The sequence below is a fragment of the Quercus suber genome, unplaced genomic scaffold (assembly GCF_002906115.3).
Source record: "Quercus suber isolate HL8 unplaced genomic scaffold, Cork oak 2.0 scaffold_1024, whole genome shotgun sequence".
Classification (NCBI taxonomy): Eukaryota; Viridiplantae; Streptophyta; class Magnoliopsida; order Fagales; family Fagaceae; genus Quercus; species Quercus suber.
The window spans coordinates 42,040-69,846 of NW_027070435.1; the positions used below are offsets into that span (position 1 = coordinate 42,040).

Here is a 27,807-nt window from a genome sequence, read left to right on the forward strand (position 1 = left end):
CAATAGCTAAGAGGGCACAAATAGATGAGATACGAGCAACCGAAATAAAGGTCTCTTCATAATCAATCCTATACTCCTATGTATAACCTTTTGCAATAAGACGAGCCTTATAACACTCAATGTGTTAAGACATATGTGTTTCATGTTAGGAACATATATTATCATGCATTGACTAATCCTTTGACAAAATGCACTTTACTTATAATTTGGTAGATCTAGGATGTGTTTAATACTTTAAAGAACAAGTTTTCAAGATCAAGTGTTAAAACCATGTGAATCTGTCTAAGAAACAAGTGAAGAAGTACTGGTTTTTAAATCTCGACAACTAGCTTGACGGCTAGTATCTATCGAGGTTTAAAAAGCTGTTTTAGCCCAATGCTCAACAGTTGCTTAACAGATAGGGTATTTATCGAGATTTATGAAAAATAGATTTTCAGCTCTAATTTTCATTCCAATCCGTGAATAGATGTTTGGGCTTTCTTTTTTCACAAGCCTAAACATATATAAGGATTTTTTAAAGGGTCGTCATAGTTGATGCACATCAATGCAAAAGTTCTTCACAAGCATATTGTGAACCGGAGATATATGCCCTAGTTCATCTTTCTCTTGAAGAAGCTATTGTGCTTGTACATCATAGAGTTTTATGACCAAGGAGCTTCGTGATCTTCATCGTGTGATGAACTTAAGAACTTTGCAACTAACACCTTTCTTAAGTTGGTGATTAAGTCGCGTACTAGGATCCGTACATTTATTAGTTAGTCACGTACTGGGAGTCGTGCATTAAAAGGAGAGATTGTCACTACAGAACAAGTCCAGTTGGGTATTAGGGTAAGGGTTCAACTGTAAGTTAGTATAAGGTACTGTGATTCCTTTGCTTGTAACCGCTTGTTGTGATAATAGTGGATTCTCGGGAGTGGCGACTTTAAAATCACCCGTGGGGCTTTTGCCTTGGAGGTTTTCCCCATTTGTAAACAAATCACCATGTCAATTTTAATTTCCATTGCATTTTATTCTAGTTGATGATTTGTTTGTGCTACCACGTGTATTGCATGTTAATTTGATTAATTAATAAACTTGGCTAATTAATCAATTAATTCATCACAACAGGTTAATATATTCTTGGCCTATCAAGTGGTATTAAAGCAAGCACACTCTAATTAGATTTTAATTTTTGCTGTGTGATCCATTGACCCCTGTTTGTCATGAATAGAGAACAGTCACTCATTATACCTTCGTTATTTGATGGTACTAACTATGCATATTGGAAAGTATGCACAAGAGCTTTCTTGCAGTCTTTAGATGAGAAAATATGGCAAGGTATGGAGATAGGCTGGACCAAGCTGAAGGAAGCGCCGGCCGATTGGGATGATGCTAAGATCAAGGCAGTAAATATCAACAGGAGGGCATTGAATACTTTATTTAGTGTGGTTAGAAATGAGGAGTTCAAGAAGATATCTTCCACTGAAACTGTGAAGGAAACATGAATTATTCTCCAGACAACCTATGAGGGAACAAAGGCTGTCAAGGATTCAAAGTTTCAGAGACTCACTATAAGCTTTGAATAGATCAAGGTGGAGGAGGATGAGTCGTTTGATAAGTTATATGCCAAGCTTAAGGACATAGTGAACTCAACCTTTAATCCCTGGGAAACTATTCCTGAGCCCAAGATTGTGAGAAAGGTACTCAGATCTCTACCCGAGAGATTTCATGCCAAGATCACTGCTATTGAAGAATTAAAGGACATCGACAAAATTCCTTTGACAGAGCTGGTTGGCAATTTGTAGACCTATGAGTTGGGTTTGACAAGGATTGGGAAATCAAGTAAGGGTAAGAGCATGGCACTAAAGGCCAAGAATAGTGACACGGATGAGTCTTTAGACAATGAAGATTCTAAAATGAAGTCATACATTACCAGGCAATTCAAGAAGTTCATGAAGAATTCCAATGTGAAGGGCTTCAATAAGGACTGTAGGCAATCTAGTTCTTCTTAGTATAACAACCAAGACAAAGAGAAGAAGGATGCTAAGGATGGTGGTCAATACACTGTTCCCTCAAGACCTAAGTGTTTCGAGTGTCAAATCTTCAGTCACATGAAATAAGAGTTCCCTACTTATCTCAAGTCCAACAGGAAGATCAAGGCACTTGCTACTACTTTAAGCGACACTGAACTTGAGGATGATTCTAAGAATGAGGATGATGAAATCTTAAATGCCTTCACTGCCACTATCAAATCCTACTAAGGGGGTTATAGAAGATGTAGATGAAGAAAGGGACTTGGTGGAGTCAAAGTTTGAGAAGACGGATGAACAAGATGACATCCACACAGCCTATGCAAAGTTATACAAGGTCTTCAAAAAAAGGAGAAATTGTATAGGTTGGCCACCAAGAAGCTTAGTGATGTGGAGCTTGAATGAGAAGAAATCTCCACAAAGTTTAATGAAGCAAATCAGACTATTGGAGCACTGAGATTTGAGAACAATTTATTGGCTGAGAATACCAAGAAGCTTTAAGCGGAGCTGTTTCAAGTCAGAGCTCAATTGAAGAGAACTTCAAGTGCAAAGCTTAACGAGATGCTCAGTATGCATAAATTTGCTTCCAATCGAACTGGTTTAAGGTACAATTTCTCTTCTCCTAATATTACTTCCTCTAGTACTATTGTTTTTGTTTCTCTTGCTAATAATGTTGAATCTAAAAATAATGATGTCAAAACTGTGTTAGCTAGTGAGAATATAGACAAAGGTAAATCTATCCTAGGAGCACCCCCTAAGCTTACTAAGAAAGAAACTAAAAACCCTAGGGCCAAGAAGGGAAATGCTCAAAAGTCTAAATAGAAGAAGCAACATCGTTGTGGAGTAGCTAGACATACACGACCTAATTGCTATAAGTGGCTAACCACTCAACAGAGTAACAACATGGTCTTATTAGGAAACCTGCGTCAATTTCCATCCTTTCTTGCTCCTCTTAGAGATCTCCTCAAAGCCCTCATGTTCCTTTTGAACTTGAATGGTTGCCATTCTTCCCCCTCACCTCCAGTTCAAGGGTTCGCTAAAAGGAAAGGTTCTTCCAAGGTGTGAAAAGAAAAAGGCTCTAAGTAATTTAGTCACTATTTTCTATCTCCCTCTATTTTTGTGTTTGCATTACTTGTGTGTTTTGCTTTTATTGTTATGATTTAGTCTAGTTTTTATGCATTGCTTTGCTTAACATGTTTTTGTCTTTTGTTTTCAGTTTTACTTTATTTTTCTTTTCATAAAAAAAAAAATGAAAAATCAGGAAAATACAAAAACAGTGTGTGCTTGTGTTCATTGGTACTTGTATACTTTGAATGGCCAATGAAACAAAGTTTTCTAAACTATGTATCTCTTGTAACTTTGATGAACATCTCTATGCACAACTAAGTAAGTGAGCTTTATGGCTCATGTTTGTGATGAGTAAGATTAAGTACTCTCTTGTACTTAATTTTCGTATCACTCTTTTTAAAGGGAAGGACTAGAAAATTCTAAGAGAAAGGTATAAATAACCATCTCATTAGTGTTACCCGCCAATTATGAAATGACATCTGTATACTTCGACATAGCAAAAGTGCAATATCAAAAGCTTAACATAATTGGGTATTTCTTTTCTCTCTCTTATATGCCCATGCATAATATGCTTAAAAGAAAATATGCAAAGAAAAATTAAAGCAAAAAGAATCAAAATGCTTTAAAATATGATTGCAAGTGTGTCTTCTAGGAGATGTGAGAGTTACAGGATGTACCTCGAAGGTAATAGTCCCCATCAAGCAGTTATGATCGTGTGTGAGTTAAATTGATTTGCTTATATCTCAAATCGTCATAACATGTAGACACTTATGCAATCTTGTGATGTTTTTCACACATAACACGTAATATTCTTTGCTACTTTTGATACATGTGTAGGTACAATGTGATTTGGCCATCGCAAGAAATGCATGTGTTAATGTATACCCAATAAACTATCTTGACTTGTTTTTAAAATATAAAATTGGTTAAACTTATTTAGTGTGTGTGTGTGTGTGTGTGTGTGTGTGTTTTTGGATCTAAATGCTTGACATTTTTCTTGATTGAGAGATGTTTTTGAGAGCTAAAATTGTTGTTTGGATCTTTGGTTGAGTAGCTCAATGCTCGACAGTTGCTCGTCAGATAGGGTATCTATCGAGATTTATGAAAAACATATTTTTAGCTCTGATTTTCATTCCAATCTCTGAATAGATGTTTGAGCTTTCTATTCTCGCAACCCTAGACATATATAAGGATTGTTTTAAGGGTCGTCACAGTTGATGCACATAAATGCAAAAGTTCTTAACAAGTATATTATGAACCAGAGACATATGTCCTAGTTCATCTTTCTCTTGAAGAAGCTGCTGTGTTTGTACACCGTAGGGTTTTGTGACCAAGGAGCTTCGTGATCTTCATCGTGTGATGAACTGAAGAACTTTGCAGCCAACATCCTTCTCAAGTTGGTGATCAAGTCGCGTATTGGGATCCGCACATCTATTGGTTAGTCACATACTGGGAGCTGTGCATTAAGAGGAGAGATTGGCATTACAGAACAAGTCCAATTGGATATTGGGATAAGGGTTCAACTGTAGGTTGGTATAAGATACTGGGATTCCTTTACTTGTAACCGCTTGTTATGATAATAGTGAATTCTTGGGAGTGATGATCTTAAAATCACCCGGTAGATTTTTTGCCCTTAAGGTTTTCCCCATTCGTAAACAAATCACCATGTCAATTTTAATTTCTGCTGCATATTTATTTAATTGGTGATTTTTTTGTGCTGCCATGTGTTTCGCATGTTAATTTGATTAATTAATAAACTTGGCTAATTAATCAATTAATTCATTACAAGGGGTCAATATATTTTTGACCTATCACAATCGACCCATCAGAACGAGTCTTGATCTTGTAAATCCATTTACAAAGAACCACTGACTGTCCAGGTATGGTTTTTAGATAATGCATCATGTTCCACTATAAAAGGTCAGTGGAGGCCTCACGATAAGTGTGAGGCTCATGTAGTGTCGTAAGAGTAGTGTAACAATGATAGTGAAATAAACGTTCAGGAATGGATCTTATCTGATTTGAATGATGAGGTGGAATGTCTTATGGAGGATCTTCAGGCGGAGCAAACGCAGGAGACCCAGGCTTAAAGTTGGGTAGCTTGTTATCGACCTGTTCATCTTCCACCTATTCATTTGAGGGCGATCTAGGAGAAATATCAAAAATATCTAGTGGTTGGATAGAGAAGTCCAAAGGAGGATCGAGAGCATCTATAGAAGGAAGATGTAACTCATTTGGAAAGATTTTTAAAACAATGTAGGTAGACAGGTAAGAATAGAAGTGAGAGAGCTCAACAAAGAAATGGTGCTCCCAAAAGACAATATTTTGGGAAACACGAAGACGATGAGAGACAAGATCATAACACTGATACCTCTTTTGAGTTTCGTCATAGCCAAGGAAACAACAATGTCTGGATCGAGGCTCAAGTTTGTTGTGCTTATGAGACTAAAGAAGAACGAAACAGGCAGAATCGAAGGAGCGCATATGATGATAGTCATGAGGCGACCCAAAAAGGCACTTATACGGAGTTTGATTATAGATGACAATGCTTGGAATGCGATTAATAGCATGAAGAGTGGCTTCACTCCAAAATGGGCAGGAACTTTGGCAAAGAGAATAAGAGCATGAACAATATCAAGAATATGACAAAATTTTTGTTCAGTTCTACCATTTTGCTCAGAGGTACCTAGACAAGTTAGGTGATGTATAGTGTCATAGGAATGTAAAAGAGCTTGAAAAGCATATTGAGTATATTCAAAAGCATTATCAAATCGAAAAATCTTGATACGTTAAGAAAATTGTGTTTCAACCATTTTTGCAAAGTTACTGTAGTTTGGTAGTAATTCAAAATGAGATTTCATAGGAAAAATCTAACTATAACGAGAATAATCATTAATAAAGATAACAAAACATTGAGATTTACCAATACTAGTAACAGGGGAAGGTCCCCAACCATTAGAATGAACTAACTCAAAAACACCATTAGAGATAGATTCACTAATATTAAAAGGCAAAGCTGGCTATTTTCCTAATTGGCATAAAGTACAGTCAAAATTGACTTTGAACACAAAACCTAACAAACCCCTAAAAGCTAATTGTTGTACTCGAGAAGAAGGTGCGTGAAAGATAGGCATGAAAGATAGGATTAGCATAAAGATAAAAGTCTCCAATATTTATACCATAGAATATGAGCAAAAGGGAGGGTAACACCAAGTCCGTAGAGCAATGATCGAATCCAAGCAATCTTAATAGTTAGCTAAGTCTTTATATTCAAATTTAATTCGAGAACAATGGATGTAGTTTCTTTGAGGACCAAGAGATAAGATGTTGAGAATACACGTGTGAGTAAAGTTTCATATTGAATAAGAATAACAAGATAAAGTAGTGAATATAGCTTAGTTAGGCCCAAACTCATTGGCTTAAGTCTTTTGGGTCATTGGTGTTCCTATATGTTATATTAACTACTCAAGAAGGCTCCCTAAGAGACTATCTCTACAACAAATGGCATCAAAGCTCAAGTGGTGTGTAGTGAAGGTAGAGAGGTGTTCAAGGTCCCTTCCTAGTGGGAATAGAGCATGCCCTATAAAAGCACAACAAAGAAGTATTGTCAATGATACTAGATCACGGTAAAGCTTGCAGATCTTATGGATAAGAATGTGTCAGCTGGTTCTCATAGATGAGTGTGCATGATTGACACATGATTCCCATTGATGCGTACGAAAGGCCTATGGATGACATGCTAGTGGTGATGGAAAAAACACATGGGCAATACGAGAGCTATCAGGAGTTAAAGCTTGCAAAGAGGTAGAAACTCACACATGAGAGAGAATTTGTTAGGAAAACACATGTGAGTAAAGTCTTATATTGAATAAGTATAACAAGAGAGAGTGCTTAATATAACCCATAACTTAAAAATTTTGGCTCAAATTGTGTCTCTATATACTATATTAACTACCCAATGAAGGTCTCCAAAGTGTTATCTCCCCAACATGAGATTATAAAATGCCACGACAATAGTGGATGCAAAGGCTTACAACTTATCATTCAAGCGGAGGATGCATAGCAAAAACATCCAAAAGTAGCCTCAAATAAATTGGCTTGGGCAGGGACACCATTAGTCATAGTATTTTGAGTGTCTTGCATTATGTTTGCATAAGTATCTTTTTTTTCTGATGATGTGAAGCTCACCAAGGCAAGGTCATTTAAACCCATTCTGGAGAGTGAATAACAAATACACAATTCCACCCGTCAGAACCATGTATCATGGTAATTTAAGCGAAATCCTAGTAGGGATTGAACCTGGGATGTTTGGATATAAAATTCATCCCAGACCTCAAACCATTAGACTACCCCATTACCTATATGTTTATATGAGTATCTAAGAACCGTAACCGATAAAGATTACCAAAATTCAAAAGTATGAATTTTCTATATATAAATAAGAAGATGTGGTTAATATAAAGAACATAGATTCGAACCCTCATTCCCTCTCTTTATAAGGGATGTATATATATATATATATATATTATTGAAAATAAAAAATAAAAATATAAAAGGTCAAAATGAAGTAAGAAAATTACCTAAGTTCTTTGTAGTAAAGGCACCATAAATGGCAGCGTGAACAATTGCTTTTCCAGCCACATATAGTAGGCGAGTGAGTTTATTCATCATAAGCTTCAAAAGTTCGACATCTCCTGTGCCTCGGCCACCATATATAAAGGAGACTTGCTTGCCTCATTAACCTGAAAATAGGACACTTCTGGATCCATCTCAACCAAGAAACTAGCCACCTCATGATACTTTCTTTTCATTTTCAAGTCCACATTTTGGTATTTGTTTATCAAAGCCACATGCAGTGGAGTATTCCCCTCCTTGTTTTGCTCCCTCAGTTGTCCAAAATAACGAGGTTCTTCCAACTGCTGGTAATATGAGAGCAAAAGTTTAACTATAGGCAGATGCCCAACACTTGCAGCAACATGTAGAGCAAGGTTGTCAGTGGAATTCTTTTTTCTGACATGTTCTTGGCACCCTTTGGTCTGGAGGATCACTTTTACAAGCTCATCATGGCCAGAGCTTGCCGCAACATGAAGGATTGTATTTAACTTGGGGCTTGTCTCGAGGAGAAGAGAACACTCCATATCTCATACTATTTCTTGGATGTAAGCAATGTTTCCGCCTTTTACAGCCTTGTACAATTCAGGATTCATGTTTGTAGCCATCACTGTAGGGCTTTATCATCAACTATGACTGACTCGCGGATAGGGATGACCATGGGTAGGGTATGGATTGAGTATACCCATACCCTACCCGAAAAGTTTGCCCATGGATACCCGATTATCAATACCTATAAAGTTGTGATTTACAACTATATGTTTTGTTGGCTTTTATTCCTTGCCAAATTTGATTGTAATTTTATTCAATTTTTTGTACCCTGTATTTATTGTGGGATTTAATTGTAAGGGTTGTGATAGAGAGAGTGTGTGTGTGTGAAGATTCAAGCAATTAAAGAATAAGAAGTTCTCGCGGGTAGCTCGTGACTAAGCATCCCGCGAAGTGAGCCATGTGCCCTGCACATGACTGGAGTGTGAAGAGTCAGGACAAATGGCGACAGCTGTGTTTTGCAAGTATCTCGCAGTTAAGGCCTTCACGCAAGATAGTCGTGAGACATTCTGTTGTACTAGGCTGTGCTATCTGATATACACTTTCTATGTCCACACTATATATACCCACATTATCCACAAATGTTGATGAGTGCTTCTGAGAGAAAACCCTAGCCAAACACCTTGAGAGTTAGATATTGTTATACCCACAATCCTCTACACATTTGTTTGTGAAATTTTCTCAACTCCTACCTCTCCATTTCCATACCATTGAGAGGTTGATAACCCAAACACTTACCACACCATTTTAGAGTGTCAAGTGAGGTTTTGGTGCTGCTGGGAAGTATTGAAAGAAGCCAAGGATCGCAGATGTAACATGGAGCTTGTTGCGGGATCTAGAGAGCTAGACAAGACATGGTTCCTAGAAACCTTATTGGAGTAGGAGCTTGGAGGGTTTAGGTACATCGGGTAGATTAGGTTTAGAGGGTCTCTTGCTAACCCATGTATCCCAACTGATTGTCTAGTGGATCAATTACCGCTTGGAGGGTAACGAAGAGGTTTTTCGTAGAATTCTTCGGTTTCCTTTTTTATAACACATCGGCGTGTTATCTTGTATTTGCATCTTTCTTCCCTACTCTTTTACATTCCATTTTACTGCTGTGTTGCTATGATTATGGATTAGAGTAGCTTGTTTGTTTATCCACTCACATTTACATTATTCCACACTTAGTATTAAGTTAGTGTAAAATTTATCGAGCCGTAACTTTAATTTGGCAATCTAAATAGCTCTTGTGTTTTCAATAAATTTTCAAGCTTTCAATACCCATTAGTATCTATACCCGAATCTTACCCGAATATATTATCTATGGATATCCATACCCTACCTGAAACCCATTTAATTTTTTTTTTTATTAATTCAAAACATTTTAACATAAAAACTAACCAATCTTAAAAAAGAAAAAACTAATCAATAAAAAAAAAATTATGGATTAGTTTGTATCTGCTATTTTTTTTTTTTTTTTTTCTTTTCCTCCTCCATCTTGATCTCTTCAAAGCTGGTAGTGAGCCTTTGAAAATTTGAATCCTTGATAGCCTTGGTTTCTTCATAGGTTGTCTGGAGGATGGTCCATGCTTCCTTTGTGGTTTCAGCAAAGGATATCTTCTTGAACTCCTCATTTGTGACTGCACTGAATAGAGCATTCATTGCCCTACTGTTGAAGTTTGCCACCTTGATCTTAGCATCATCCTAGTTGGTCGGCGCTTCTATAGGCTTAGTCCAACCTATCTCCACAGCTTGCCACATTTTCATATCTAAAGACTGCAAGAAAGCTCTTTTGCGTACTTTCCATTATGCATAGTTAAAGTCATCAAATAAAGGAAATATAATAAGAGACTATCCTCTATCCATGACAAACAAGAGTTAATGGATCACACAGCAAAGATTAACCCTAAGTAGAGTGTGCTTACTCTAATACCACTTAATAGGCCAAAAATATATTGACATCTTGGGATAAATTAATTGATTAATTAGCCAAGTTTATCAATTAATCAAATTAACATGCAATCGTTCGTGGTAGCACAAACAAATCACCAATAAACTAAAGTATGTAGCAGAAAATAAATTAACATAATGATTTATTTACGAATGAGGAAAACTTACGCGGTAAAAACCCCAATGGGTGATTTTAAGGTCACCACTCTCGAGAATCCACTATTATCAAAACAAGCGGTTACAAATAAAGGAATCTCGATATCTTATACCAACCTACAATTGAACCCTTACCCCAATACCCAATTGGACTTGTTCTGTAGTGACAATCTCTCCTTTTCATTACACGGCTCCTAGTACATGACTAACCAATTGCACAGATTCTAATACACGACTTTATCACCAAGTTGAGAAGGATGTTGGCTACAAATTTCTTCAAGTTATCATACGATGAAGATCACAAAGTTGCTTAGTCACAAAAACCTACGGTGTACAAAACACAGCAGCTTCTTCAAAAACTAGGGCAAACTAGGTTTTCGGTCACACTCTTCTTTACACTTGTGGAATTGTGCTCTTGTGCAACTATGTGTACCCTTTTACGGCACTCAAAATAATCCTTATATATGTTTAAATTTGTGAGAAAAGAAAGCCCAAACATATACCCACAGATTGGATTGAAATCAGCTCTTGAAAAACTGAATTTCATAAACTACGATAGATAGCCATCTATCGAGCTAGTTGTCAAGCCACGGGCTTCAACAGCTTTTAAACCATGATAGATGCTAGCTATCGAGTTTTAAAATCTTGCCCTTTCTCACTTGATTCTTAGACAGACTTGCATGACTTTAATACTTGAACTTGAAACCTTATTTTTTGAAGTATTAAACACATCATAGATCTACTCAATTACAAGTAAAGTGCGTTTTGTCAAACGATTAGCCAATTACATAAAATGTTGACATATGTACCTAACATTGAATCACATATGTCCTAACATAATTCCACAAAGATATGCTATGATTAAGCTAAAAATTCATGATAGATTTTATATGCATCCAATGGATGATAGATTTTCTTCGTCAACACAATGTGAACACAATCAACTATTTACTATAATAATTACTGTGCCATCAGTATTTAAGTGTACTACCTTCATTTTTTTTTATTTTATGGGTAAAAATTATTTGTTTCTTTTTTTCCTTTGTCATGTAGGTTAGGCTGGCTCATCCCAAAGAAGATCAAGTCCACACTATGGTGGGCTTTGAAGAAACAACTTGTGGACTGGCTGGGCTAGAGCCTTAATTCAATACCAGCCCTTTTGTCTCATGCACAATGACCCTTGAACTTGAAGACATAACAATAAGGCAAGAGGGTTAACATAACTCTTCTATTCCCTTTGGTTTTTTGAGATATACAATACCAAGAAATTCTAAAAGTTAATTCATAATTTCACCACGTTCAGTTTTGTGATAATTATAATAAATACACCAATACTCTTAAAATATCCTAGAAACCATCAATTTACTCAATTAATACTCAAATTTGTATCAACATACTTATTTCTATAATTCAATTATTACTATAAGTAGAAGAGTGAGGATTTAAACTCTGGTTATCCGTATAAAAGAGATCAAGAATTATTATTAAACTACAAGATTCTTGACATCAATATTTTAATCATCATTTATATCAAGTATTAAATAAGATGAAATTGTCATTTTTCATTGTAATTAGTCAGGGTAATTTTGTTATTATGCCCAGTTTCCATCTCATTTAAACCCCGTTAAATAGTCAATACCTTAAAATGTAATTCTCTCGAAACTGGGGTGTAAAATAATGTAAGACAATAATTTGAGGAACCATAAAAAAATAAATAAAAAATAAAAAGGTGAAACTTTAGTGGAAAAATTGTAAATTCTACCTACATACTAACAACAATTTTATGAAATTTTTTTAGGTAATTTCAGAGTACGTGACATAATATTTCATCCACACACATTCAAAATATGAGAGAAGGGAGCATTATGTCACCATTTATGAAAAATTTTAATATCACTTTCATATATATATATATATATATATCTTAGATATATTTCTATTCTAATCTAATGATTCTAATCTAAGCATACTGGTGGAGTGACATCAGGCCCAAAGGTGTGCTGTGGTGATCAAGCTACAACTTATCCTTATCTCATAGATTAGAAATTTATTGTCATAATAGCAAGAATTATCTAAATATTAATAGGGCAAACTTTCATTAAGTTTTCTGTGAAACGGAGAGAAGTAGCCCCGGGGAAAGAGCAAAGGTCGCATGGTAGAGAGGCAGGCAGAGGTTGCTACAGCTTAGTGCAGTGCAGCTAGAGCAAGAAGCATGTTTGGCTGGATCCATGGCTCCAGCCGTAGCAACATTGCAGTCTCTTTCTCCATTGTCCCAAAAACATTGTCACCACAAACACTGTCTTCTAGCTTAGCCCCAAAGGATCTCTCATACAAAGCCTTTGCTCTTAAGGGCCCGTAGTAGAAAGGTGTTCGTGTCTCTTTATCCATATGATGCCAAACCGCACAACAATAGCAATTTGAAGATAAATAAAATGGTGGCCTTCCAAGGAAACAAAACCTATATTTGGATAATTCTTTCTGAATGTCTTTATTCAAGAGTTTCTACATAATTTGTAACACATTAGGAACTGATTAAATAAATGCAATGACCAAGATTACAAAAAACAAGAAACAACTATGTACTTTTAAAATTTCTATCTGCCAAATAACATGAGATAAAGTTTAATTTGTTGAAGGCCCACGTTTGACTCCACCTTTGCGTGCTCGTTCAATGCTAGGTAATTCATACCAAGACAACATACACAGAGATTATTCTTCTTCCCCATCAATGCCATATATCATCAGTGTCACTCCCCGTAACTTTAATCAGATGCCAAAAATTGGAAGTGGTGAATGTAACGAACGGTAGGATGGAGCGAAGAAGTTGGTAAACAAAGTGGAAAAAATAGAATAAAGAGAGTGATGAGGAAGAATGAACCAATGGTCAAAACTAGATAGGCAAGCCAATTGAGGTTTCTCAACACTAGATAATTACCTGCCATGAATGCTATGGAGACCATTGTTAGAGTTAGTCCCAATATTGGCACACTAAACTTAAAGGCAGCAATCACCAAATTATGATCACCTAGTTGGGCCCAGATGAGGGCAACAACAACAATAATGGCACTATACATAGCCATGGCATTGCTAATAATAATTCTAAGACTTTAGGAACTAAATGTATTAGAACTTTAATTTGTAATATGTTGGTAAACCATGATCAAAACATAGAGTCTAGTTTAAGCTTGCTCAAAGTTTTTTTAATTGTAAAATTGAAATTGAGTGATTGCAGAAATTATTGAACAAAATTTGCAAGGCTTTATCGATCAAAAATTAGACTTGATCGATCAAATCACATGCAGATTTATTTTTCTGCAGAAATTACAATTCAGCCTAAGCCCATTTGACGTGTAAGGTTTTATGTTTTACTCCAAGTATAAAAGGAAAAACCCTAGCTACGTTTTAGAGCTTTTGGAGTGTTGTGTGTTGAGTCTTTTGTGAGATCTAGAGGTGTTTACCTTCATATACACACATTGAGCTATCAAGATCAAGATTTACATCAAGAACTTGATGGTTGCTTCAGTTGCTGCTTAAAAGACTTAAAGAATATTTGAAACCTTTGAGTTAAGTCTCAAAGTCATAAGTGAGAGAACTTGTAGTTGAAGTAGATCAAGGAAAGAAGTAGTCCGTGGACTCGGAGTTGTCACATGGCCGTGGTAGTAAGTTTTCTACTTGAGGTAACAATACAATGTTAGTGGTCTAAGTTCTATTGTAAAAATTTCAATTCTTTCATAGTGGATTTGTTTTACCTTGAGGATAGCTAGGTTAAATCCTCCCCAAGTTTTCTACTGGTTAGATTTTCCTGAGTTATCATATTGTTGTGTTCTTTATATTTCTGTATTATTTACATGATATGATTTAAATGTGTTAACCTAGAACTAAATAATTTATCTAAGTAATCATTTGGCTAAATAACTAGGTTAAACAACTTGTGTTTAAGGGGTCTAAAAACGTACAAGTGGTATAAGAGTAGGTTAGCTCTTGTGTTTTTAAATCTTTTGATCTAAGAGTTGATCCTTGACCTCTTTTGTCATGGAACACGGTCACTCTCTTGTGATCCTACCTCACTTTGATGGGAACAACTATGCCTACTAGAAAGTAAGAATGAAAACATTCTTGAAATTTATTGATGAGAGAGTTTAGAACTCCGTTGAATATGGATGTGAGAAACCGACTACTTCTATAAGTGAGTGGTCAACTTCTTAAAAAGAAGCAGCTACTTTTAATAGCAAAGCCATGAATGCTATTTTTAATGTTGCTTCTATGGAGGAATTCAAAAGAATCTCAAATGTTGAGGTTGCTTATACTGCATGGAATATTCTCCAAACTGTGCATGAAGGCACAAAGGCAGTTAAGATCAACAAATTGCAGCAGTTAACTACTAGATTTGAAAGCATTAGAATGTCTGGTGATGAATGTTTTGATGAATTTTATGCTAGACCTAATGATATTGTTAACTTTGCTTATAATTTAGGTGAAATTTATGATCAACCTAATATCGTTAGGAAGATACTTAGATCCTTGATTGAGGACTTTAGAGCTAAAGTAATTACCATTACTGAAACTAAGGATGTGGACTCCATCCCTGTTGATGAGCTTGTAGGATCTCTTCAGTCCTATGAGTTAGACCTTCCCAAGACAAACAAATCTAAATCAATGGCTCTTAAGTTAGTTGATGATGTTGATGGAAATGGATTTGATGTTGAACTCTCTTTTACAAAGATTGCATATCTTGCCAAGAACTTTAGAAACTTTCTTTGGAACAACAAAAGAAGAGTAAGAGGTAAAAACAATGCTGAACCTAGAAATTTTAAAAGGAATGAATCAACTAGGGTTAATAATACTAATAAATCAAAAGAAAAAGCTAGTCAAACCTCTAGTAACTCTCTAGGTCAACAATATTTTGGTGAAATTAGAATGTCCTACATTTTTTAGATCAAAGGGTAAAACTATGGCTATAACCCTTAGTGATGATGAAGTTTTTGATCACGAGTCTGGTAGTTATGAAGATGGAAGTTTCATTGCTTTCACAGCTACTGCTGTAGTTGATGAAATTATTTTGGTTGAAAAGAACCCTTCTGATGGGGAACTTTCTGAATGTGCTGATTTACAAGAAGTTTTTAATAAGCTATGCAAGGTTGCTGCAAAAGATGCAATGAGTATTAATTTAGGTTTAAAGAAGATTTCCTCCCTTGAACTTGAAAAGAAAAATTTGTTGTTGAAATTGCTTAATGCTAATACTTTGATTGATAAGGTGAAGACCGAAAACATGTTGTTGCTTGATAAGACCAAGAACTTGGAACTAGAATTATCTGTTGCTAGAGAACAAACAAATTGGTGTGCTAGTTCTAAACTTGATCACATGTTGAGTTTTCACAAGTCTCCCTTAGACAAAACTGGTTTAGGTTTTATAGATAGCCTCTCCGTGTCTGAAACTCATTCCACAAACTTTGTTTCTTCTTTTGAGCCCCCCAAGAGTGAGATTGTCAAACCAGTAGAAGTTACAACACCTCCTAGGAAGATTAGGGTTGATCTTAAAGAGTCTAAGCTTAAGAATCCTAACCTCCCTAAGGATAGGAAGCATAATAGACCTCATTCGATTTGTCATTTTTGTGGAAAGGCTAGGTATACTCACCCAAACTGTTTCAAGTTACAAGCAACAAAGCGAGCAAATAAGCCAAGAGTACCTATGCCTCAAGCACAAGATCCAATGATACTTATTGATGAGTTGGTAAAGGCTTTAAACCTTTATACCAATCCTGGAGTTGCTCATCATTCTCATATGAATAATAACTCCAATATCGGAGTTGCATCTAAAAAGTTTTAGATGCAAAAGACTCAATCTAATTGAGTCTTTTTGACATGATCCTTGTGTTTCATCTCAATACTCTATGTGGCCACTCTTCTTTTGCTGTTTTGTTTTCTTTTTGCTTTTAGGATGTGCATTGCATTACATTCATGCATTTCATGATAGGTTGTTTTTGCTATTCCATTTAAAATAAAATAAAAAAAATAAGAAAAGGGAAGGAAAACTGTGTTTTGTACTATATATCTTGGATTTATAATCAAGGTTGGCCTATTATCATTACATAACATGCTTGTGTACCTTGTTTAGCTTGGATGAGCTTATTTTTTTCTACACTTTGCTAGTTTTAGCTATGTAGTGCATGTTTTGTGGGGGTTGTTTATAGTTTTTGATTACATGATCTTGATTTTAAAGTCACATGCTTTTGATTGTTAGGACTAGAACTTAATGAGAAAGGCATAAATAACCATCTCACCACTGTTTACTAGCCAATCATGAACACCTTAGTGCATATCATAAGATTTTGTGCTCGAGAAAGTGTAGTACATGCACAAAAAGAATATAAAGTTTAGTCTCGGATTAATAATAAAATAGGTGTGTACATTATTGAGCTATAATAAAGATGACACAAAGAAATAAAAATGGTGTGTACATTATCTGGCTAATATAACAATTTCACATTGAAATAAAAATGGTGTGTACATTATGAGGCAAAAAAAAACATGATTGCAAGCTTATTTTCTAGGAGATGTGAGAGTTATATGATGTAACTCTTTAGGTGATAGTCTCTTTCAAATTTATGTGATGAATAATGTAGAAATTGTAATTGATTGCTATCTACATATCACCTCACATGTATCTCATGCTATTACTAGTTGCACATACTATACAAGTTATTCTTTGCTAAACTTAGTACATGATATTGTGTATGAATTTGTTTTGGCCATCCAAGATTGTATGTTCCTTGATTTTGATGCAAAATATGTTTAATGTTTGAGTTTTGGGGACAAAAGGTTGAAAATCTTTTCTTTTGGAAGATTTGGGTTGAATTCAAGTGTTTTTGAAAATTTTTTAAACTCATACACATGCATTTCATTCATGAATTATGGTGGTTTAAGTGGTTTCTGCATAAAACTAGCTATGTCTTCCAAAAATGTCACTTTTCCAGATTTTCGATTGATCGAAGCTATTGCTCAACCGATCGAAATTGCACTTAATTTTTTGCTTTGAATCTGCCTGGCTCGATCGGTGCTTGATTAATGCTCGATCGATCAAATCTATTTTTCGATCGATCGAAGCTCAATTTCAACCGATCAAAATTCAAAAGTTCTGCTTTTAAAAAGACCTCTCCTCACGTGTTCTTCACTATTTCAAGAAATTTTTAAAAACCTTTCTCCCTTTCTCTTTTCAACTGATCCAATCTAAGGATTTTTTGTCGTTTTCTTCCACAAATCTCTCCAAGGTTTTTGTCCTTAAGCATTGGTATGTCATTCATACCCTTCCTTTTTCAATAAAATAACATGTTTCATGCATTTTCATGCATTTTTGTTGAAAATTTCGAACATACTATTTTAGGGATTTTTGTTTATTTCATTTGTTTATAATAATTTTTAATCTATGGGTTTTGTTCCTAGATGATATAAACATGATACTCATGCATTAATTTGATCAATTTTGTGATTTGAGGAAAATTGAAATTTCTTGGGCTTGGAACTTTGTGAAATTGGGAGTTTCATTCAATTGGGCTTAATTTGTTGAAATTGACTTGTGTATTGATAGATTAACTCATTATATGATATTTTCTAACTAGTATAATAGTTAATTGATCAATTTGGTTGAATTTTTGAATTTTGGGGTTTTCAAAATTGGGGTTTCTGGACTAAAACTCTTTGTTTAAGTCAATTGATGGTTTATAATGTATAATTGAACAAATTTCAATGCATTAGAGCATGCATCATATGTGTATTCATTACATGCATTATACAGATTGTTATTTATTGAGATTTTTGTGCTCTAACCCTCTCTAATGCAGTTTGCCCTTAGTTTTCTTTATCTGTTTCTGTCTTTCCTTTCCTTAAACCCTTAGCATCATGGTTAGGAAGACTAGAGCCGAGAGAACCACCACCCCTTCTACCCTTGAGATCCAAAGTGATAGGTTTAGAACACTGAAAAACCAAGAAACCTATGAGAAACTGAATATCTTTAGGTCTGTTTGGGCTGAGCGTAAGGTCATTCTAGATGAGCTTGATTTGGAGATACGTAGGAGTTTTGAGTGTAGGGGTTGGTTACCACTTTTAGATGTCAAGCATCCTCCTCTGGCTGTTTTAATTAGAAAGTTCTATTCGAACCTCTCTGTCCACTCCACTTCATCAAATATTCAATATGTGAAGAGTTGGATAAGGGGAGAAGAGTATGTCATTACTCCTGATGTAGTGGCCTCTGCTCTTGGTGTACCTTTGGTATAGCAGCCTATGTACCTTCACTCTAAGGTCCCTCCCCTTGATGACATTATGTCGCTCATCACTAGTACTTCCATTAGATGGGGTACTGATTCTTGTATCACTTCCCATGAGCTTACAGAGCTCAACTGTTTGTTATTCCGAATTTCTTGTCATAGTATATGACATATCTCTCATCTTCATACTATTCCCATTGAGAGCTGTACATTCTTGTACGCTCTCGTCACTGATACTTCTATGAGTTTTCCATCTCTTTTTATTAGCTTACTAGTTGAGGTTTATAGGAGTAGTGCAAAATCCCATGGCTTATTCTTTTCGGTTTTCATTCTTAAGATTTTATTGGACTTAGGTTTAAAGGACTTTCCTGCATCTGAGCCTGTCCATAACATAGCTCTTATAGGTGCCACCTTCCTTAGGCAAAGAGTAGCTCAGTTGAAAGCTAGCTCTAAACACCCTAGAGTCGAGTCTTCTATAGCTGATGCATCTAGGCCTCCTCCATCTGGTGACCCTTCTGCTGAGACATATGTTGACCTTACAGCTATTGTGGATCCTTCACCATCTACAGTTGGTGACTCATTCTTGCAAAGCATGCTGGATACAGTTATGACCATTCAGGCAATGCATGGACAGCTTTTGTTGGATGTGCTCAACGAGCTTCATGCTTTGTGAGCAAATTTGGTGGATGCTAGAGGTTCTACTCCACAAGCTCTACCTTTTGATGATGAGTCTTGATTGCCCTTTGGCAATTCGTCAAAAAAAGGGGGAGTACATATACATGGAGATAGGGGGAGATTGTTGGAGTTTATAGATTTTATCTAGGAGCTTTATGATGTATTTTTGGTTTTGGCTTATGATGTATTCATTTTAGCTTTGATGTATTTATTTTTATGGGTTGTATAGGTTTAGGGGAGACATTATGCTTTGTGTTTTTTTTTTTTTTTTTTTTTTTCTTTTATTGTTTCTTGTTTCACATATGGTACATTTGATTATTGATTTATATTTATGAGGTTATTCATGATATATGTCTTTTATTTTATATTTTGTGAAATCAAGAAGCTTAAGTTTGGTTTACTTGTATTTTCCACACATGCGTTTATGTGTTTGTTGAGTGTTTCAAGAATTTACAGGTTAATTCAGCCATGGCTGTTGTCTACTTTGGCAACTGATAGATAGTAGTTAGGTTGAATTGTATTTAGGGCATTCTAAATTTGAATGGGCTGTTTTTAACTTTGAGCATTTTATTTTTGTGATGTGTTTTGTCACGGATTGCCAAATGGGGAGTTTGTTAGGTTCTAAGACTTTAGGAACTAAATGTATTAGAACTTCAATTTGTAATATGTTGGTAAACCATGATCAAAATATAGAGTCTAGGCTTAAGCTTTCTTAAAGTCTGTTTAATTGTAAAATTTGAATTGAGTGATTGCAGAAATTATTGGACAAATCTGCAAAGCTCAATCAATCGAAAATTAGACTCGATTAATCAAACCACGTGCAGATTTATTTTTCTGCAGAAATTCCAATTCAGCCCAAGCTCGTTTAACGTGTAGGGTTTTATGTTTTACTCGAGTATAAAAGGAAAAACCCTAGCTACATTTTAGAGCTTTTGGCGTGTTGTGTGTTGAGTCTTTTGTGAGATCTAGAGGTGTTTACCTTCATACACACACATTGAGTTATCAAGATCAAGATTTACATCAAGAACTTGATGGTTGCTTCAGTTGCTGCTTAAAGAGCTTAAAGAAGATCTGAAACCTTTCATTGGAGTCTCAAAGTCATAAGTAGGAGAACTTGTAGTTGAAGTAGATCAAGGAAAGAAGTGGTCCGTGGACTCAGAGCTATCACGTGGTCGTAGTAGTAAGTTTTCTACTCAAGGTAGCAATAAGATGTTAGTGGTCTAAGTTCTATTGTAAAAATTTCAATTCTTTCATAATGGATCTGTTTTACTTTGAGGATAGCTAGGTTAAATTCTACCCTGGTTTTCTACCGGTTAGGTTTTCCTAGGTTATCATATCATTGTGTTCTTTATATTTCTGTATTATTTACATAATATGATTTAAATGTGTTAACCTAGAATTGAATAATTTATCTAAGTAATCACTTGGCTAAATAACTAGGTTAAACAACTTGTGTTTAAAGGGTCTAAAAACTTATAGAAAACATGGAGCATTCTAGGAAAGTTGCCATGCTTCCAATGTTATTGTAGCCTCCTGGCATAGGTGAAAGCGGCAGCAAAAGTAACAGTGACCACAAGGGTTGTGACCAACAAGAGGGTGTCAACCCTATCCTTGTATTTATTTGTGCTTAGAATCTTCCCAAGCTCTAAACCTTGCGGGTTCTTGATCCTGCTAATGATTAAGTTCAAATTACACTTAGTGTAACTCTAAGCAATATTACACCAATTAATATTTTTTAATTGGATATGAATTTTGAGAAATCGATCGTTGGATTATATTATCTTTGTATATTCTCCATGCTTGCAAAATTTTAAGGGTGATCACAGATCATTAGTTGTGTCATCTATCAATTGTATAAATTCAGGATTTTGTAGTTTAAAATAGTGAATAAAAGATAAGTTTATGGATCGAATAGTAAATGACATCTGATTGGTATGAAAATTGGCATGCATGTTTAGAACATATTAAACATGTAATCCAACGGTGGAATTTTCAAAATATATATTCATTAATAAGTTATTAGGTGGTATAATATTACTTAGAGTTACACCAAGTGTAACTTGAACCCACCCTATCAAATTTATGATATATAGTATATCATAAATTTATGACATAGGAAGAAGAAAAAAAAAAATTTATGTTTCATATAATTCTAGCAGTAGAATAATAATTATGATATATATTATATAGTGTATGGAACAAAAATTTTGCTACTACAAATGGGGTTTAAATTAATTGATAGAGGATTTTCAAATGGGTCAAGCTTTCTATATATGTTCACATACCTCTCGAAAGTAGGGACTGTTCCCAGTATAGTTCACTGCAATGTCAAGAGCTATTTCGCCTTCTTCATTCAATGATTTTAAATAAACACTTTTGTCCCACGTGAAAATGCTAACAACCTTAGGATGCCTTCCTTTGCTCGCCAAATGTAAAGGGATGTTTCCACCATTGTCTTGCCTATTGACAACCGTTTCAATTTCAAAATCACGCCTTTTTAGCATATAAGCTACCACTTTGGCTTTTCCACTCATAGCAGCTACATGTAAAATGTTTTGACCCTTTTGATTGAACAACTCAATGATGTCTGGAAATTCATGGAGAAGCACTTCAATTACCTGAATATGACCTTTCATAGTTGCTATATGAATGGGATAAAAGCCATGCGTATCTCTTTCATATGCACAATATTTTGTACGCTTTCCTAGTAAGTGTTTAAAACCATTAAGATGTCCTATTGGTGCTGCATGGCAAAGAGGAGTCATCACTTTATCGTCTTTTGTTGTGATGAAATCATCTGGCAAGTTTTTCAATACAGTATCTAGGACATCTGCTACACAAACAATAACAATTGATGATAAGAAACTTTTTTTTTTTTTTGAAAGGGGAATATTCATTCAATTAAATGGATAAAAGATCATGATACAAAGCATCCATGGCTAGTGGGGGAAAGTCCTTCATCCAGTACAAATCCCCATCTAATGTATGTCTAGCATATTGAGCCAAAACATGGGCTACCCTATTCCCACCCCTCCTAATACAACAAACACTAGACCAATGCAATCCCCTTATCAAATGGCGAATATCATCCACAACATTGCCAAATAGAGAAGTATTTTACATAGAAGAAGAGATGGCATGAATAACATTGCTATTATCACCCTCAATAATCAACCTAGAAAAACCAACATCCACAGCAAATTCTATAGCTCTCCAGCTAGCAAGTAATTCAACTTCTTCACTGGTGTGCACATTCAGTCCACTAGCAGTCATAGCAGCCATAACATCTCCCTTTTCATTACGAACAATTGCTCCATAACCAGTTTTGCCTATGTCCGAAAATAGTGCTACATCAAAGTTGAGTTTGTACGCCTCTAATGGTGGTGGTTGCCATACCTCTCCACTTGGTTGCTGCCACGTCTGAACGTTTAGCTGGTTTTAGGCACGTTTGAAATCTTCAATGCACTCCTCTGCTCTTTTGTTCAAGCTAGTCGGACTCTTCAATTTTCTTCCATTCAGCAAAGTGCTTCGTTGATTCCAGATTAGCCATGCTTGGGTCCAAGACAGCTCCAGCTCTTCTACGATCAGGTGCTCTAAAACCTCCTCCATCAGTTGCAACATATCGAGCTGTCCATGCTTATATTTCTGCAGTTTACGAATACTTCCTACCCAAATGTCTTGAGCCGCTACACAATCCCAAAGAGCATGGATGGTGGATTCTGGTTCTCTTGTATAAATCGAACATTTATCGTTATGGATTACCCTCCTTCTGGTCAGATTCACTGCTATTGGTAAAATCTCATGGCAAGCTCGCCATGCGAAAACTTTGATTTTATTTAGGATCCGAAACTTCCATATTGTAGCCCAAACCTTTTTTGCAACATAGCCCCTAGATGTTTCAACCTAAGCTACATCAGTTAGAATTCTCCTCGCCACATGATAAGAAGACTTGACAGTAAACACACCCCTTGGATTATGCATGTCATGCCCCAAACCCCAAAGGGTCCAAAGCATGAGAAAGACGTCTCAAAGTACCTGTAGATTTTTCCTTTTTGACAATCCAACCCACATAAATCATATCAAGTACCAACATCAAGAATTATCCTAATAATTCCATTGAATACTCTCTAAATAAGTTAGAGCTCTAAGCAATAATTACAAGAACCATTGGTCACAAAAGAATAGAGGTCTGAATAAATAATTACATATCATCGGCTTGTCCCATCAGTGGGAATAAAGTCACAACCACTATAATATACAAAAGAATGAGTCAAGTCTATTCTAAGATGTACATCATCTAATATCTCCATTACAAAAGTTCAACCTCCATCAATAGTTAGTCTAACTATTATTAGCCACCAAAAATCTGTCTTAAAAGATTGTTGCCTACTCTGAAAAGTTTATAAAATAATGGGATGAGACAGAGCCCAGTAAATAGCATAATTAATGGGGGTGGGAGAAATGCAAGTTTCATCTTCAATAATAATAATATGACAAGAATGATTAATAATGAAACGCAAAGTTTCTCAAAGTAAATACCTTGAAACTATATACTATAATTTGTGAGTATCAACAATATAATTTCCAAAGCCATAATATCTAACATGAGATAAATTATCACAAAGACCGGTCAGGGGAACCACCCATTCACAACTAGTATGATATTGTCCTCTTTGGTATGCAGACTCTTGGCTCCATGGATAGCAGCCTCATTCATACCCTCAAGGTTTTTCTCTCCTCTCATGGGCAGCAAAGAGAGCGCATCAAATAGGGCCTCTCTTACATGTGGTCTCTTGGCTCCATAGGCAGCAGCCTCACCCATACACAATCAAGGAACCTCTTCCCCCCATGGGCAGTAGGAAAGAACGCATCATCCAAAGTAAAAGGGCACTGACCTAAATTTGATTCCATTGTCACAAAGACTACGAAAACTAAATCGGGTGATCATCGAGAAATCACACATGGCATGGTGTTAAAACCCCCATAAAGCTCACAAGTATACATTTCCTTTCAAATACATAGTTTATAACCTAGTAGTTTAAAAAAAAACCTAAATAATCTAATTCCACAAAGTTTGTAAGGTTTTCAAATTCGTTCTTGTCAAAATATTTTCTAACAATTTCCTACATAACAAGACAGGATAAGCATCTTTAAATTTTCTAATATACCATAAAATCCAAGATTTCCTTATCAAAGATTAAATAAAAAATGCTTATTTTTCCATATCAACAATTCATGCATTTCCCCAAATGCAATACCAAATATGATGCATTTTCATATATAATCATATATATATATATATATATATATCAAGGTTACGACACAATAGTTTTTAGGAAAATATAGTTTGCATAAGTAGTTTCCAAAAGTGTGTCTAACCCAAAAACAACATTTATGCAACATGGTTATTTTTCAAAAATCCCATTAAAAAGCTACTTACCTCGCAACCACAAAAGCCTAATTCTCCAAGCTATAAAGAGATTAGCTAGAACCTAAACAATATCAAGTAAACCTATCACAATAACTATAGAGCTTGAAATTGTATCTACCTACAATTTAGGAATTGCCAAATAAACACTTAATTAGGCAAACCTAGTATTTAACCTCATCAATAATAATATATTCCACTTCCAAAGTTTCTCAACAATTGATTCACAAGGCATAAACTCCAATTTATAAGGTTAACCCCTTTAATATCATCTCCAACATTATAACTAACTTCCATAAAATTTACACTACATCATTAATAGACCCATGAAAGCAAAATCAAAATATCCTCCAAGACAAGAAACTTAGAACTTCAACTAACTCCAAATAAACCCAATGGCAATGGAAAAATTTGATTTACCAACCATCACATGTTATAACTTAAAACCCCTAAATTTTCCACCATAAATAAACCTTAGGTAGTCATCATTAGCACAAACCATATACCCACTCATCAAATAATTCCACCAATACAAAACCCATACATATAAACACATAAATATCACTTCCAATGCTCATAAATCACATGAGTATCATTATTAAAGCTTAGATAAAAATAACCTCAAGCAAAAGTGTAAAACCCACCAAAAAGATTAGAAACTTTTACACCAAATAAAAGGGGTAAAGATGCTTAGAGGTTCCTAAGGATATTTCGGTGACATTACCGGAAAAATGATGGTGGAGATGGTAGTATGGAGGTACCGGTGGGAGAGTGTGAGGCAATGGAGAGGAGTGTTAGGCAGAAAATGAAAAAGAAGAAAAAGAAAGAAAGGTGAGGTGAGGAGCTTTGGCTAGTCAAAGAGATAAAGAGATAGAGTGAAAAACTAGTGGTGGGGAAGGGTGGGGTAGGTGGGGTAGTTGGGAGGAACATGAGACCCATAAAATCTGACCCCTTTTTATTATTGAAAGCCTGGGCTGTTACAATGCTACCAAAATATAGTATCATCTACATATCTTCTGCTCAACGGAATTTGGCAGATTGCATTAGCTTCGTCCTTGTGAAAGATAGTCATAATATCCTTATATGTCCATATATTCAGCTCCAGATTGGTCAGCTCACACACGATCAGTTCACCCCAATTTTCTAGGAACGGATTTAGGGCTTTGTTTGTGGGAAAATTAGGGAGCCACTTATCCTTCAAAGCATTGATTGAAGCTCCATTACCAACCCTCCAACAATGGCCGGATTGAAGAATAGGCAGTGCAGCCATCAAACTTCTCCACACATATGAACAATTAGGTGATTCTTAGCCTCTAGGAAATTTGATCTCAAAAACTACCTTGCTTTAAAACGTTGATAGAGCAACGAATCATTGCCTTCAACCATCCTCCAACCTTGCTTGGCCAACATGGCTAGATTAAAAGCTCTCAAATCCCAAAACTATTTCAATAGTATTATTGAAATGTAATAATAAAATGGATGGCAAAAAAGGAGTTAAAATTAGTTGAAGTTACGTGATAAGTCTTAGACAATTTTATTCTTGCGAAAAATCATAATACATTATTCAATTAAAGTTAAATTACTAATTTGTTCTCAACTATTGGATATAATACTATAGTTAAATCTGACTATTAATGATTAAACTATTAATTATATCAATTCAATCCCTCAATTTTAACTCTAATTATTTACTCTACAAGTTTGAAAATCAAGTTTTTTTTTTTTTTTTGAGAAAGAAAATCAAGTTAATTTAATCCTTACATTTCTTCTCCATTTACTTTATTAACATGTTTATTTTATTTAGTTGATACATTAGGAACCTATAATCAAGGGATGAATTTCATTGTATTGCACATATACCATTCATTCAGATTTAAATGGTTATTTGCCAAAGGTTATATAGTTGAGTTGGTAGTTCTCCATGCACAAAGTTTTTGGAAGACTAGGAAAAAAAGGTTCAAGTTGTAATTATCTCTAAGAAAAAATAAAAATATTTAAATGGTTTCTTAGTACATATATATTGAGACATATTGAGGAAAAGAAAGGGAAATATGTCTGTTGAGACACCTTGAAATTGAAAATTGTTAGTGTTATATGATGATAAAGTGAAGAAATTACCTATGTTTTTGGTAGTAAAGGCACCAAAAATGGCAGCGTAAGCAATTGATTTGCCATTCACATCTGGCAAATGATTTATAATTATCATGAGCTTCACAAGTTCCACATCTCCTGCTACTGCTGCTGCCATATAATGATATAAAGGGGAGATTTACCAACCTTATTCAGATAATAGGATATGTCTGGATCATTCTGAACAAAGAACTTGGCCATTTCATCGTACTTGGATCCAAGGCCAAGTTACAACCCACAGCTTGGTATTTGTTAATTAAGGCCAGGTGAAGAGGAGTATTCTTCTCCTTATTTTTCTCCCTCAATGGGCCAGTAGAGTGATCTTACAGCTGCTGGTAAGTCCATATGACCAAAACTTTCACTATATGCAAATGGCCAGCATTTACTGCTTCATTAAGAGGAAGGTTGCCGCTGGAGTTCTTTTCTGTGACAAATTTTTGGCACAATTGGATCCTGAGGATTGCTTGTACAAACTCTTCATCGTCTGAGCTTGCAGCAGCAAGACGAAGGATTGTATTCAATTCAAGGGTTTTGCCATAAAGATGAGAAGGTTCCACATCATGCCATCTTTTTTGGATGAAAACAATGTCCCTATCCGTTACAGCCTTGTACAATTCAGGATCCATGCTTGTTGCTATCATCGAAGGTCTACCAGCTTTGTCTTCTGGCTCGCAGAGAAATCCATCTCTCTCCACCTTAACTGTGCCTGAGTTCCCGCGAATTCTCTGCATTTTAGCATCAGTAAATGCTGTATCCATCTGTGCTTGAATAACTCTGCTTGAGATCCTGGGAGCTATCTACAACGTAGCATTAATATATCCTGCTGTTGCACGAGCGGTCCGCAGTGCCTGCAATACTGTAATCAAGAGATGTTCATTGTATTGTACAATACCATTAATTCAGTATACAAAATAATATAACCTAATCATAAAGTCTGCCTAATATGTGTATTGAGGCACAGTGAAATTGAAAAATTCATCGTCAGTGG

The 27,807-nt window shown here is 35.4% G+C and overlaps 1 protein-coding gene across 1 annotated transcript; it reads right to left on the reverse strand.

The window, feature by feature from the left end:
• Nucleotides 1-20,781: 20,781 nt before the first annotated feature.
• Nucleotides 20,782-26,937, reverse strand: LOC112027918 (protein ACCELERATED CELL DEATH 6). Its single transcript, XM_024060558.2, has 4 exons — nucleotides 26,808-26,937; nucleotides 22,423-22,590; nucleotides 21,547-22,091; nucleotides 20,782-20,967 (listed from the first exon to the last, which is right to left on the reverse strand). Exons 1-4 carry the CDS (start codon nucleotides 26,935-26,937, stop codon nucleotides 20,782-20,784), a joined length of 1,029 nt encoding a protein of 342 aa, XP_023916326.2.
• Nucleotides 26,938-27,807: the final 870 nt, after the last annotated feature.

Coding starts and splice junctions, on each gene's coding strand:
- LOC112027918 (XM_024060558.2), bottom strand. CDS start 26,937: ATGGCAGCAGCAGTAGCAGGAGATGTGGAACTTGTGAAGCTCATGATA. Junction 22,591..26,807: donor CTTTACTACCAAAAACATAG/GTAATTTCTTCA, acceptor TTTCGGACATAG/GCAAAACTGGTTATGGAGCA. Junction 20,968..21,546: donor ACAGTCCCTACTTTCGAGAG/GTATGTGAACAT, acceptor AATATTGCTTAG/AGTTACACTAAGTGTAATTT.